Source organism: Bison bison, unplaced genomic scaffold, assembly GCF_000754665.1.
Source record: "Bison bison bison isolate TAMUID 2011002044 unplaced genomic scaffold, Bison_UMD1.0 scf7180017864518, whole genome shotgun sequence".
NCBI lineage: Eukaryota > Metazoa > Chordata > Mammalia > Artiodactyla > Bovidae > Bison > Bison bison.
In genome coordinates this window covers 6,812,232-6,826,595 of record NW_011495071.1, presented here as the reverse complement: position 1 = coordinate 6,826,595, position 14,364 = coordinate 6,812,232, and the positions used below count along the sequence as shown (strand labels likewise).

Sequence of the window (14,364 nt, the reverse complement as noted above, 5' to 3'; positions counted from 1 at the left end):
GGAACCACAGGCACGTCTGTATTCCTCCAAAACAGCTGTCCCTCAAGCCTGCAAGCCATGGAGGCCAGTGTGGAGGGAAACTTTCAGTGAGGCTCGGTCATGGCCCTTCCACCCTCGGGCCTCTGGGCCAAACCACCGTACACAGGCCACACTCCTGCCTGTGAATACGGGCCAGGGGGCCTGGCGGCTCAGCACCTTCTTCCTGAGCACGTGCAGCGCAGTGACCTCCCCCGTAGGTCCCCTTGGTCTGGGAACTGACACTCCACCCAGAACCAAAACAAAACACCAGTTCCACCTGACCTACTACCTACTTCTGCCTCTTACCTAGAGACAGACCACTGGATGGGAGGGATAGGGGGTAAGGATAAAGGAGAACAAACTCCCCTGAGTGAGCCAGCCTCTTGCTCTGAGGCAGGGGAGGGAAGGAGAGAGACGAGAGGTCATCACAGCTGCCCTCAGGGACAAGGACGGGGACGCTGCGCCTTCGTCTCAAGACCTCTGGTCTGGTTTCAGTTCTTTCAGTCATGGAGTCTTCCCAAACCCCCGGGTCCTTTGCCTTCAAACTTCTCTGCTGCTGACAACTCCCAACAGGCCCTGGAGGGGGCCTCTGGACCCCACCGTGGAGACCAGGGCAGCACCTGCTCTGAGTCGAGCGGGCTCCACATGGGCCCAGACGGCCGGCCCAACATCTCCACGCCCTTCCTCGCAGACCCCTGTGCTGCCGGCTCCCCTGGGCGCCAAGGCTGGCTCTTGTTCTTCCTCAGCAGCCAGCCCTCCCCAGGGACACACGGGGGTGAAGGGGGGCACTCACTTCTCTCCTCTCCCCTTCCAGCTGCTCCCTCAGCTGCTGCAAGGCCCTCTCCTTCTCCACCTTCAGGGCAGCCTGCTCTCTCTTCTCCGAAGCCTCCATCTCTTCCCTGAGCTGCTCCAGGGTCTGCCTGCTTCTCTCTTCCAAGCTGGCCCTCTCGGCCTTCTGCAGAGACTCCAGCTCTTCTCGCAGCCTCTGCAGGGAAGCCTCTTGCTCGGCCCTGGGCAGAAAAGGAGGTAGGGGTGGGTCTGGGCACTTGTGTTGGTCGGGGTGCGGGGAGGGGGTGCCGAGAGGGGCGAGCCTCCGGGGAGGCCAGGCCGCCCACAGTCCACACTCACCTGATTTGGTCCTCATCGGCCTCTGAGCTGGACTGCACCTGGGCGCGGAGCCGGGACAGCCTCTGGCGCTCCTGCTCTCTCATCTGGGTCTCCTCCTCCTCGGTGGCTCTCTGCAGCTGCTCCTTCAGGGAACTGCAAAGCAAAGGCAAGTTTGCTGGCAGGACCACAGGCCTTCCCCTTTCTACACCTAACCCCTGGCTCTCAGCCTCCAAAAGCCTGGAGCCTGCTTGTGAAGCTTCCTATGTCTTAAGGACAAGCCTAACCTCAGCTTCTGGGTCCTGCTGCCTTTAATACCTCCCAGGGCGAGAGGGGCTATGAACTCCACCTGCCCTTTGCCACAGGAAGCAGATCATGAGCTCCATGATCCCAAAATAGCATTTCTGCAAAAGGGTCTCCTCTGCAACCAGGTGGGAGGGCATTTACTCAAGGTTGGATCCAGTCTGACCCCAACCCAGCTCTGGCCACATCACATGAGCCAGCACCTCCAAACCCCACCACACTCCTCCCTGCCTCCTGGCCTTTGTTCAAGCCAGCTCTCCCATCGAGAATCCCCTTTCCTACCTGACGAACCCATGTTCCGTGTTCAACACCCAATTCCCTTCTCTCAGAGAAGCCTTCCCAACTCTCTCCAAGCTCACCAATCCCCTTTCAGCTCCCATCACGCTTTATATGAGGACCTTTCTTATCCATGCCGCTCTCAGCTCCCATCACGCTTTATATGAGGACCTTTCTCATCCATGCCACTCTCTGCCACGCATAACATCACACCATAATTCAGCCTCTGTATGTGTGTTTTCCTTACAAGTGTGGGAGCGTCTCCAGAGAAGCAATCTTGTCTTAAAATCTGCTATCTCCCAAGTGCCAAGCACAGTAACAGAAATGGAAGTAGGGACTTCATGAATGCTGGTTGAATTTGGGCAGTATCACCCAGGCCCAAACTACAAGCAAGTTATCTGTAAGGGGCCCCTTATTCACAGACCGAGATGGTGACCATCTCATCCCAAGCAGACAACCCTCGCGGCCCCCACGTGACCAGGGGCTATCATATGACCATTGCTGCGCACTCAGGGAGTTCAAAGCCTGAGAAAAACATGATTCAGAAGACAATCTCTTTGAAAAGCTTCTGCAGTGAATTCCAGAGCCAGAAAAGACTTTGGATCATTTTCTATTTTCAGCTATCAACACCACTGCTTTCTTCCGTAATGACAGAAAATTTAAAGATTCTTCCTGCTAGATTCCCCCAGAAACCCTTCCTCTTTGTCCCAAGGCTAAATTTTACACATATCACCACAGAATGGAAGGGTCTTTAGCAGTTAAGTCCTGCATTTTACAATGCTCTCCTCTCTTCATCTTACAACTAAACTCAGTCTCTTTGTTTTGTAACTAAAGAAACTTAAGCATCAGCCCGCCTGCCTGCCTTCTCATTCAAGAAATATTTGCTACAAGGTCAGTTGTGGCTTCCAGAAATTTCTACCAAGTGGTAATTTCCCAGCAGAGAGGAGACCCTACCTCTCAGAAAGGCTCATGTATAAATAGAAACAGGGTTCTCATGACAAACTACTTTGAAGAGAGCCAGGCAAGGCACTGCCCACAGAGAAATCACTTAGTCAAGACCACAAACGCTGTACTGATTTTAGTTGAAAATACAACCAAGAACCAGCTTTTATTGAGCAACTATCGTGTTTCAGGCCCTGAATCAGATACTTTCAACAGGCTGGTTTTCACTACAACTTAGGAGGGCTCTGGGAGGCCCCTCTGAAGTTGGGGGGTTCGGGAAGGGACAGGAAGCTGTCAGCATAGCCCAGGGTGGCCAGGGAGAGAGAGGAGCCTGGTAGGGAGACACCACCAGGATTTCTTCCTAGGCACTGCCTCTCAAGGTAAGCTGAGTTGCACTCTGTTTGGGAGGCCCCCTACCCCAAGTTCCAGGCAGCTGGAAGAGGAGGATGCCTGGGACCATCTATTCTTTGGGATGCTCTCTGGCAGGGGGATCCAGGAGGGCTGACATAGGATGAACCCTGGTCAGCAGAGCCTGTGTTGGGCTAATGAGGGAGACTGTCCCCAAACCTCTGGGCAGTTGGGTGCTGGTTTTCTCTTAGTTTCTCTAAATTAACCATAAATATTTTATACAGTCTTTGCCATGTATGATATAAAAATAGTAAGTCTACAGCACTTTGGGATCTTCTGTCCAAGAGGACAAGATTTAACCTTTAGCTTAACTGCCAAGTAAGTGAAACATATTAACGTCTTTTTGTAGCACTTTCCCCAACCTGGGACTGTGACAGAGATGGTTTATTACCCTCTCAATATCCATTCTCCTACTTTTCTTTACTAAAAGAACCCTAATTTTATTTTCTCAGGCCCAAAGACCAGCTAAAGGACTACATTCCTCAGTCAACTTTGCACCCTTTGCAAGCAGGAGTGGCCAGTGAGATATAAACAGAAATTATTGGGTAAAGTTCCCATCAAAGTGCCTTTGAAGGGACTGAATGAACTAGAAGGTGCCCCTATACTTCCTGCCTGGAACACAGATACGATGGCTGGAAATCCAGCAGCTACACTGGACTGTAAAGAGAGCCTGAGAGTAAAACTCAGCGCTGAAGATGACAGAAGGATCAAAGGACCCCTGGTGATGCTTTACTGTGGAGCCATCATGCCAGCCCTCACCTGCCTTTTCCTATAAAAACCATAACTCCAGCACAGGAGCACACAATCCTACACACACAGGCCCAGCCTAAGCCTATGTGCTGCATTTGTTGAGGGCCTGCCTGTCATGTACTTAAAGAGTAGGAACCCAAATAGAAACTTCTGGGTCCTGGGTAAGAGCACCTCACACCCTATCACATGCTGCATGGTGCAGCCAAAGTAAAAAAATAAAGAATAGTGTTTAAAAAAAAAAAGAAACAGGCTCTGGAGACAAACTGCCCAGACTGTTAATCCAGGCTCTGCTGTTTATGAGGCTCCACACCTTGGACAAGCTACTTAACCTTCCTGTGCCTCAGCTCCCTCATCTATATTATAAATTCCACAAAACAGACTTGATGACAGAAACTCATAAGGGCCATTCCCAAGGACTCAACGAATTAGCAGACACAAAGCACGTGGATCAGAGTAATCTCTCAAAAAATACCGGCCATCCCCATTACTATCATGCCTCTCAAGTCCCTTCCCAAGAGAGGAAAGGCACGGGTCTTGGCCACGGAGCCCACCCCTCCTCCACCCGGGCCACAGAGGAGTCATCCTGGAGGGGCAGCCAGGGTGGCTGGGCCCGGCGGCAGGACCTGAGCGCCTTCTCTTTCTGCTGGTGAAGTTGCAGGGCCTCCGCCTCCTCCTCCCGACACAGCTTCTCCCGCAGCCGCTGCATCTTCTCTTGTTTGGACTCCAGGAGCCGTATCTGTTCTTGCTCGAGTTCTCGGGTCACCGCCTCGTCTGTGGCCTCCAGCGCGGCCTCTGAGAGCTGCTCCCGGGGAGCTGCGGGCTCTGCAGATCGCCTGCCAAGGGCAGGAGCAGCGTTTCACTCAGTTTACTGCTCACCCACCTTCTGGCACCAGGGTTTATACAGATACTGAACACCCCACATGGAGCCCTAACGGAGGGCCCCTGGTCAGGAGTCGCACGTGCACGTCAGGTCGCCCGAGGGCGAGCAGCAAGGCTACCCTCTCGAACACAGGGGCAGCGTCTGTTCCACAGCAGCGGCCCCCAACCTTTTTGGCACCAGGAACTGGTTTCATGCAAGACAATTTTTCCACAAACCAGGGGTGCGCGGATGGTCTGGGGATGATTCACATGCTTTACATTTACTGTGCACTTTATTTCTATTATTACTGTATCAGCTCTGGCTCAGGTCCTCGGGCATTAGATCCTGGAGGTTGGAGACCCCTGCTCTATACAATAAGCCCCACTGTGGCTGTGTGAGGGAGGGCCTGAGTGTCTAAGGAGCGGGGTGACACATAGGAGGCCCTCAGGGGACTGGGTAGGTTGTGGCCCGAGTGAACACCCCGAGACATGGCTCAGGAGCTGGCGGCAAGAGAAGAGGGCAAACTTCTGTCCCTCATGGACTCCTCCCGAGTGGGTTTCATGGCCCTGGTTCTGTCTCCTACCAGGGATCTCCCTATTACTTGAGGCTCATGCCGGCAGTTTGGGAAGTCCCCAGAGGCTACTCCCTGACTCTCAAAACTGAACAGAGGTCAATGCTTATGAGCCGGCAGGAGAAGCAGCAGCATGTGTCCTAGCCCTGGGGCCCAGAATAGTCCTTGGAGGCCCAGGAATGCGCAACCTCTTTCCACAATGCCAAGGGAGCCAGGCAGGAGACCCTTCCCTAAGCCAGAGTACCAGGGGCACATCTGAAATGCCAGACTCTGTATCTCCTCAACAGTGCCACAACTTCATCTGCTTAGAGTGAACTCACCATGTGGAAATGGGTAAAAGGAATTCTAACTGGGATGCAAAAGGCAGGTGGTTAGATAAGAACAATGGGATTGGTCAAAGAGATGTCTACAAAGTCATGAAGGCTGTTCTGTTGAGCATATTTTGGCTCTTGAAGGAAATAGCCAAAGAGAAACCCCAAGAACATTTTAAGCAATGGAAACATAAGTGGGATAAAGTATTTTGCTTCCCAGAGTGGCTTTCCTAAAGCCAAGGATGCGTGTGCAGGCCCAGGTCCTTAAATCTTACATTAGAAATTGGTCTGGCCACCCAAGCACCACCTTCTCCTGCGATGCTCAGCCTGTGGCAGGCCTGGCCCCATGGCCGAGTGGACCACAGCAGCATGCAGGCGGGGGGTGAATCAAGGAGGGGTGGGGCCAGAGTCCGAGAAGGGGAGCCAGCCTGCAGGGGATGCAGAACCCCCTCCGCCCTCAGCCCCCGCTCTGCAGCAGATGGAAGGCAGCGGGTGGGATCAGACTAGCAAAGCAGAAGGAAATGAGGGCTCTGGAATTCCCTTCCAGCCCCTTGAGGCCAGAGACTGAGGAAACAGACAAAAGGCTACCAAAGTGTCTGAAATACCATTAAGATCCTTCCTAAAATCGTGACTCAAACCAGAAACGGTCCTGACCTCTGTCTTCAGCCCCCTTCCTCTCCCAAGCCCATCTCCCTCCTTCCAATTCCTGCTTTCTCTCAGTCCCCTGACGCAGCCCAGACTGATGCAGATGTAAGATGTAGCCACCACCTCCTCTGAGAATCCTGCCTGGCAAAGAGCCTCCTCCCAACCCTGCCACCGCCGCAGCTCTCCGCCTCATCAACCCTCCAACTCATTTCCAACCTGAGCTGAAAACATCTTTTTTTCCCTGAGATGGTACCTTTTAATGTCTCCCTCCCCTGTGGGCTGCAGAGCTATGTGGGGCCCTAGGGACCGATGCTGCGGAGAGATGCAGCACCAGCCGGCGTGACAGCACGCACCCAGGCTGCACGCACCGCTGAGCCTGCCTGCACGCCTGGCATGCAGGCAGATCGGGGCTGCTTTTCAGCGGGCCTCTTCACCGTGTCCCTGTTTTCAAGACTGAGTATCCCAAACTCCCAGCTTAGGTCCAACGCAGTCAACAGTGAGCCTGAAAGATCTATGACACACCTGGGAGGTCAAAGCCTCCAGGGGAAGAGGCAGGTCTGATTTCTAGGCCACTCCTCAGGTATCACCATCAGTGAGACCCAGTTTCCAACAGCGAGTGGCCTAGACGAGGCTCAGCAGAACATGTTTCAGGCTGCTGGCCGAGTTACTCTGAGACCTATATGAGGGAAAGCGAGGAGGGACAGGCAAGGAGGGAGGAGAGGGAAGAGGGCTGTGGTACCCACAGTCCTGACATGGCCGTGCCACCACTAAAACTCAGATCACTATCAGGGATTCTGTCTCCACTAATTTTCAACCCAGTGGTTTTTTTTTTTTTTTTTACCTTTTATTTTACACTGAAGTGTTAGTTAGCCCCTCAATTGTGTCCGACTCTTTGCAACCCCATAGACTGTGTCGACCAGGTTCTTCTATTTTCCAGGCAAGAATACTGGAGTGGGTAGCCATTCCCTTCTCCAGAGGATCTTCCTGACCCAGGGATCAAACCCAGGTCTCCTGCATTGAAGGCAGATTCTTCACCGTCTGAGCCACAAGGGAAGCCCATTTTATATTGGTAATCAATTAACAGTGCTGTGACAGTTTCAGGTGGATAGCAAAAAGACTCAGCCATACTCCCCTAAACTCCCCTCCCATCCAGGCTGCCACATAACACTGAGCAGAGTTTCATGTGCTATATAGTAGGTCCTTGTTGGTTATCCATTGTAAATATAGCAGCATGTACCTGTCCATCCCAAACTCTCTTAACTATCCCTTCCCCACAACCATAAGTTCATTCTCTAAGTCTGCGAGTGTCTTTCTTCAGCGTGGTGGTTTTAATACATTTGCCTTCTCTCTCTACAAATACCTCAAGAAGGATGCTGGGAAGATAGAGGGAAGGATATGCTTATTTCCCAGACCCAGGCCTTCCAGCCATACAGCACACACAGCAGTGGCTGCTTGCTGGACCTGCCTGCACTCTGAACTTCCTGTGCTCCTAACTCCTCCTGATTCAGCTTGACAACATCCGTGCAGGTGACAGACACTCCTAATCATGTTTTTTATTCTTTATATTTTACAGTGTTACAATATGTGAAGAAGTTGGCTGGTCAAGGAGAGGGTGCCCCTCCCCGGACCAGGCAATCCTTATAGACAGCAAAGGGAATATGTCTTTCCTAAGCAAACCCACCCTACCATCTCCTAATCTATTTCTCATGCCCTAGATCACCCAGGGCCGGGCCCCAGGCAACCAGAGACCATGCCCAGAGCCCAAAGCCGTCGAAAATTATCCAAACTGCACCCCCACACACACACTCGCTTGAGTACTCACCCCGCCTCACCCATTGCATCCCACGAAAACCCCAATAACAACTCCGGGTCATGCTCTTCCTTCTCGCTTCTTTCCCCTCCTGACCAGCTCTGGTCCTTCCCCACGTGGCTCCGCCTGGCATGGCATGCCCTCTTCTCTCTGGAAATATAAGGAATAAATTCTTCTTTCAGTGGCATCGGCCTCTCGGTGTTGTCACTCAGTCACCTCTGCAAATTAAAATTCCATGGATACAAATGAGGCACAGAGTCACTCCCCCGTGAAACCCAGAGAACAAATCCATTCCTAAGGCAGCTGTAAAGGTCAATAGCAAGGAAGTTCTAGAGCCTGAGAAGAGTCCAGGAAAGGAGCAGAAGACATCTCCTAAGAGCACCATGTGAACTGAAACTGTGGGGTCAAGGAGAGGCCGGCCCAGCGGGGACAGCCTCGCAGGGACGGGAGGAGACACACAGAGAGGAGGGCTTGTCAGCCTGGGTGGCCAGGAGGAGCCTCACTGCCCAACTTCTCTCCCAGAAGCCCTGGGAAAACGCCCTCTGACCCCTGACCTCTGCCCAGAGGGTCCTGTTTCTGAAGCCAGGTCACCTGCTGTCCTCATCATAAGCACCCTGATCCGGCTGTCCACAGCCACCAAGGGTCCCTCCCCTACATCACTCCTTCAGCACCACACAGCGCTACAGGAGAGCATGCGTTCCTGGGTCCCTCCAGCCCTTGGTGACACTTGCTGTGAGTAATCAGCGCGTGAACCTGTCTCTGCTCAACAATCAGCCCCAATCCTGAAGACTCTTAATCCTTCTGTACTGCTCAGCTCACAAGCAGGAAAACCTGTATCACCCTGAAACCCTGACACCACGCAGGGAAAAGACACAGTGGCTGCAGACCAGGAGACAGAAGTCAAGGGCTCCAGAGACTAGAATCTAGATCTAATTCTGCAATCAACTAGCAATGTGACCTTGGGCAAATCCCTTTGCCCCTCTGAACCTCAGTTTCCTCATCTGTAAAAGAGGTGAGGGGGGAGAAGAGCTAAAAGGTTTCTAAGTTTTAGAAGTGTAACAACGTAGGTGCGCTGTGAACCCAGGCACAAAAGAGCTATATTGTGTACTGGATAATTCCATTCAAATGAAGTTGGGAACAGGAAAAATGAATCTATGCGACAAGCCAGAAGAATGGTGACCTGGGGCAGGTGGACTAAGAGGAAAGGAGCCCAAGGGAGCTACAGGAGGGGCGGAAATGTTCTCAAAGATCTGGGAGGTTATGATACGGTGTGTGAAAAGTGTTAGTCACTCAGTCACGTCCGGCTCTTTGCAACCCATGGACTGAAGCCCACCAGGCTCCTCTGTCCATGGAATTTACAGGCAAGGATACGGGAGTGGGTAGCCGTTCTCTTCCCCAGGGGATCTGCCTGACCCAGGGGTCGAACCCAGGTCTCCTGCATTGTAGGCAGATTATTTACTGTCTTGAGCCACCAGGGAAGACTGTGACATGGTGCATATGTATATAAACATTCATTGACTTGTACAATTCACGTGTACATACAACCAGGTACATAAATACCTTAATAATTTTTTAAAGGAAAACAGGGCTTGACAGAGCAGAAAACGCGGTTGACCAGGTTTCTGCTAAGGACCCAGAAGGTACTCTGCCCCCTCACTTCCAGCCTCATACCCTAGGTGTTGACGAGGGGAGCCCTGGGGGCTGCTTAGGGGTCAAGGCTGCACACAGAACCAAGGGTACACTCACTTTCCCCCCACTCCACTCCTTGAGCCAGGGCCAGGGCACCCTCTCCCCACCACCCAAGACGGGATGGACACTAAAGCAATCCACACAACGGAGGACAGGGACAGACATGGAAACTGGCCCTTACACCTCTGGAGAGCCTGGCGGGGTGGGGCTGACCGCCACCTTCTCCTTGGGCTCTTCCTGCCCAGGGCCCGGCCCCTCGGCCTGGGGACGCCATTCTTGGCCCCTCTCGTGGGCAGCAGGTGGGCTTGGGAGCGCCTCCCTTGACAACAACAAGGAAGGAACTGCGTTAAAGCCAGAGGAAGGTGAGAGGCTCCAGGTGTACCCCGCTTGGGGCCCAAGAGCTCTGATGGGGACAAGGGAGGAGGCAGCCCCAGCAACATGTGCCATCTCAGGCCTCGGGTCTCAGCTCCGCTCCCCACCTCCCCACACAGCAGGGGCTGCGTGGGTGCTGCTGCTCTGCCTCCCCAGTGACTCATTTCAGCCAGGTGAGCTCTAAGGCCGGCGTCTTTCCCTTCCTGGGGGAAGCCCGGGGCACTGCACCTCCCTGACCTGGGGCCCAGCACTAGCAGGGCTCCCTCCACCCCCAGGGCTTGCTGAATGACTAGCGGTGGGATGATCATGGGGAAGAAGGGGGCTGGCAGGTGGGGACCAGGAGACATGGCCACCCCCCGGCCGGAACGGCCCAGCCCGGGTGACAGCAGACTCTGCCCTAGCCCCTGCCAGGGGGTGGCTGGCTCAGAAGAGACACTTCCTTGTGCCAGAGTTTCTAAGCTCCCCTAACCAGCCTGTGCACCCCAACTGTAGCTGCAGGCTGCAGACTAGGAAGAGGCAGATTTCCTCAGTTCATATGAAGCACTAACCAGAGACCTCCATTGCTGCTGCTTAGGCTGCAAACCCACCCCCTGCTCTCCCCACCTCTCCAGACCCACTGCCCCCCAACCCTGGGAGGCTTCCGGCCGGACCTTACCTCTGCAAGGAAACAGAGGGTGGGGAGCTGCCCAGAGAGCCCTCCTCAGGCTCCGCTGCCTCCTTCCACTCAGGCTGCCCCTCTGGGGCCTGTGGAGGCCCTTCGTCGGTGGCCTGGCTGTGAAGGAGACTCTGGAGCCGCTCCTCACGCAAAAGAGGGGGAGATAACCTGAGCAGAGAGCAGAGTCATTGCCTCCACTCAGACAGCAGCAGAACTGCAGAGTGGAGTACGTGGACCCAGGTCCATGCCTCCTCCGGGCTGGACCCCAGTCCTGGCCCCACCTCCATGGAGGGCAACACGGCCAGAAAAGCAGGACAGAGAAGCTGCCTACTGAGCTCGCCCTCTGCCTGGACTGGACTCAGCCCTCCCAGGTCATGGGCTGCATTTGCGTGGCCCAGGAGTGACATCTGGGCACACTCACAGATGTATCTATCCCCATCTCTGGGGTCTGGGAGTTGGCGAAGTGATGGAAGAATTGAGCAGAAAGAGGGAGAAAGATAGAAGCCAGCCTCAAATGATCACTCTACAGAAAATGCATGAAGCTGTAGCTTTGAGGAAGTAAAAATGCTGATAGCTTTTAAAGGTTCAAAAAGTAGAATGACCACCCCCTTCCCTTGCCAGGGTGGCAACCCTTCTCTTTCATGGGCCCAGGCCTGAGAAGCTGGAAGCCCCTGTCTCTCAATCACACAGACATACACACACAGACACATATACACACACAGACACAGCTGCAGCCATTTCTGGTGTGGCGAGGCGTGGCTCAGAGCTCTGAGCTGCAGCACCGATCCTCTAGCGTGGTCCCCCAGACCTCTAGCAGACTATCCAGCCCTGACCCATGACCAAGGACACACGAGGTTGACCCAATCGGGTGAAGAGGACAGAGCCCTGGCCCCACAACGGTGCTGTGGGCACAAAGTCCCACCAAACGCTGCAGCAGTACCTCCCACTTCTGTCTTGGTTTGTGTGACGTGCACACACACACAAACTCTGCAAGGCCATCCAGTCAGTTCATCACCTGCCTTCAGACAGGAGCACACTGAGACACGCAGACCAAAGGCAGGAATTCTGGCCCCAAGTCCACGGCATCCCAAAGTCCCCAAGGGCCGCCTCCCACACACGGTACCTCTCCGAGCCTCCAGACTGCTTGCTCTGCAGCTCCTCTTGGCTGGACTGGCTGGCATCCTTGTCTTCTCTTCCCAACCTCTGGGCCTACGGACAAGTAGCAGTGGAAAGTGCACACTGGGGTGGGGGTCTGTACTGACGCCCATGCCAGGAGGGGGTGCTGAGAGGTGGCTCTTGGTGAGGGAGGGCCACTTGGGATGCAGAAGAGAAGGCCTGTCTGCTGTACAATGAAGGCCCTGCGGCTCTGGCTAAGCCCCTAGGCTCACAGCTGCTCCCAGAGCCGGCCTTGCTGCCCTGGGGAGGATGAATCAGACAACACAGCCACTGCAGGCAGAGTCAGAAGCCACAGGCTGAAGGAGGACACACAAGAAAAAGAAAATCCTGCCTCCTGCAGGTGGAAACATTCACTGCCAGCTGCAGAGAGAAAGCAGACACGTCTGTGAACACCCCAAATCCACGGGCTCCCAACCGCCAGAGCCACCGATCATCGGGAATGCTGAAATTCAGTGAGCAGGACTGGGGACGGCAGACAAAGTGCATCAAAGAGGGAGGATCCTGGAAAGATGGAGACGTGGTGAAACGAGAGACAGCTATACTCCAGATGAGAAGGGCACTGCGAGGGCAACCTGAAGGGAGGAAGATGGAGCGCTCCTTTGTACCATTCTGAGATCCCCCGACACCCAGGTGCCATCAGTACACAATGATGTCCCCTTCCTAATCAGGAATTATACCTGCCAGACAGTGCAAAGAAGAAACGAAGAGAGTCAGCCCCAAACCTCATTTTAAAGTTTGGGTGTCGGGGCAAAGTTAGCAAGCTGGTGAAAAGGACTATTCTTAATACATTCACCAAATTTCTGCAGGGGTAAGGTTACAGGGGTGGAGCACTGCTGTCAGCCTGGACTTAACCCTTAGTTCCAGCACCTCCTCCACTGCAAAATGGGATCACAGGGCTTCCCTTGGATTTCCTCGGTGGCTCCATGGTAAAGAATTCGCCTGCAGTGGAGGAGACGCAAGAGGCATGGGTTCGATCCCCAGGTCGGGTGGCTCAGTGGTAAAGAATTCGTCTGCCAGTGCAGGAGACACAGGTTCCGTCCCTGAACCGGGAAGATCCCACACACCCAGAGTAACTAAGCCTGTGCGCCACAACTATTGAGACTGTGCTCTCGGGCCCAGGAGCCACCACTACTGAAGCCCCCGTACCCTAGAGCCCGTGCTACCTGCAACAGGAGAAGTCACCGCAATGAGAAGCCCACACGCTGCAGCTAGAGAGGGGCCCCTCTCGCCGCAACGAGAGAAAAGCCCACACAGCAACGAAGACCCAGCACAGCCAAAGATAAATAAATAAAATTATCTTTTAAAAAATGCGATAGCGAACCACAGTGTACAGGGCTTCTAGTGGGGCCCAACTCCGGCCCAAAAAAGGCAGGCCACAAACACAGCTCTCCTCACACTCCTCCTCTTCTCCCCCAGCCTGGGGGTAAAAAAAAAACAAAAGACACCCAGCTTCGCCAGTGCCAGTCCCCATCCTAGGACCTGCACTCCTTCCGTCACATTCACAGGGGCCCCGTCTGTCCCGGACCACGAGGGTTAACAGGAGAGGTGGGGCTGGAGACAGCCCACTCCATCTTCCCCGGCGGGGTTCCGGCCGGGCTGGCACACCTCCGTGTCCCCAGCCCCGTGCCCGCAGCCCCCCACGCCTCTCCACTGGCAGCCTGAGCCCCGGCAGCTGTGGCCGACTCTGCCATCTGGATGGGTGAGGAAGGGCAGGGTCTGAACTAAAAGCCAGCTCCCCCAAATTACATTAAAAATAGAAACGCTCCCTGGGAGTGCCTCCCGGTGCCCTCAGCAGAAGGGCTCCCTGCCAGCGCTGCCATTTCTGATCGCATCAGCCGGGCAGAACCCACAGACAATGGCGGGGCGGGCGTCCTTCTCCTGCCCTGCCTCCTCCCCTTCCAGGACTCAACTTGCAACTTGTCTTCCCTACAGATCACACCACACTCAGCAGAGAGCACCCGCCTCCCACAGGCCAATCTATTTCACAAACTAAAATATAAGATGGGTAACAAAGTACAGTGGTCGTAATAAACATTGAGGGGCTGAGCCCTGAATCAGAAAGGATGAGCTGCAGACAATGTCTGTTTCCTTCTTGATTCACCTTTCTGCTAGAAACTCAACCAGTCCTGAGCCAGAGAAAAGGGGATACCTTGGGCAAGTACCCACACAGAGGCCCTTTGAGCAGAGTTCTACTTGCTCCCTAGAACTTTCTGCCCCAGAAAGGGAGTCAAAGGAACCAGACAAGGCCATCAGGCACGTCGGCACTCTTCAGAACGAGGAGACACATGCCTGTTCTAAGCCTCTGGCTTAAGACTACTCAAGATACCCCTTCCCTAACCTAAACTCAGCTCTGGGGTTTTGTTTTTGTTCACGATTCAGTCTTCACTTAAGTAAATCACAGGAACTTCCCTGGTGGTCCACTCTTTTCAAAAGCCTCCCAAGGAAATCTGTCTTTTTAAAAGCCCCCCAAGTGCT

At 54.1% G+C, this 14,364-nt stretch overlaps 1 protein-coding gene across 1 annotated transcript in view; it reads right to left on the bottom strand.

Annotated features, from left to right (window-relative positions):
- CEP164 (centrosomal protein 164kDa) overlaps positions 1 to 14,364 on the bottom strand; it is a 72,448-nt gene that overhangs the window by 10,809 nt on the left and 47,275 nt on the right. The window contains exons 11-17 of the mRNA XM_010830643.1: positions 11,837 to 11,922; positions 10,714 to 10,881; positions 9,868 to 10,005; positions 8,010 to 8,147; positions 4,425 to 4,634; positions 1,147 to 1,278; positions 812 to 1,028 (exon numbers count right to left, since the gene is read on the bottom strand). Of these exons, the coding sequence (XP_010828945.1) occupies positions 812 to 1,028; positions 1,147 to 1,278; positions 4,425 to 4,634; positions 8,010 to 8,147; positions 9,868 to 10,005; positions 10,714 to 10,881; positions 11,837 to 11,922 (1,089 nt within the window). The remainder of the gene's footprint in view (positions 1 to 811; positions 1,029 to 1,146; positions 1,279 to 4,424; positions 4,635 to 8,009; positions 8,148 to 9,867; positions 10,006 to 10,713; positions 10,882 to 11,836; positions 11,923 to 14,364) is intronic.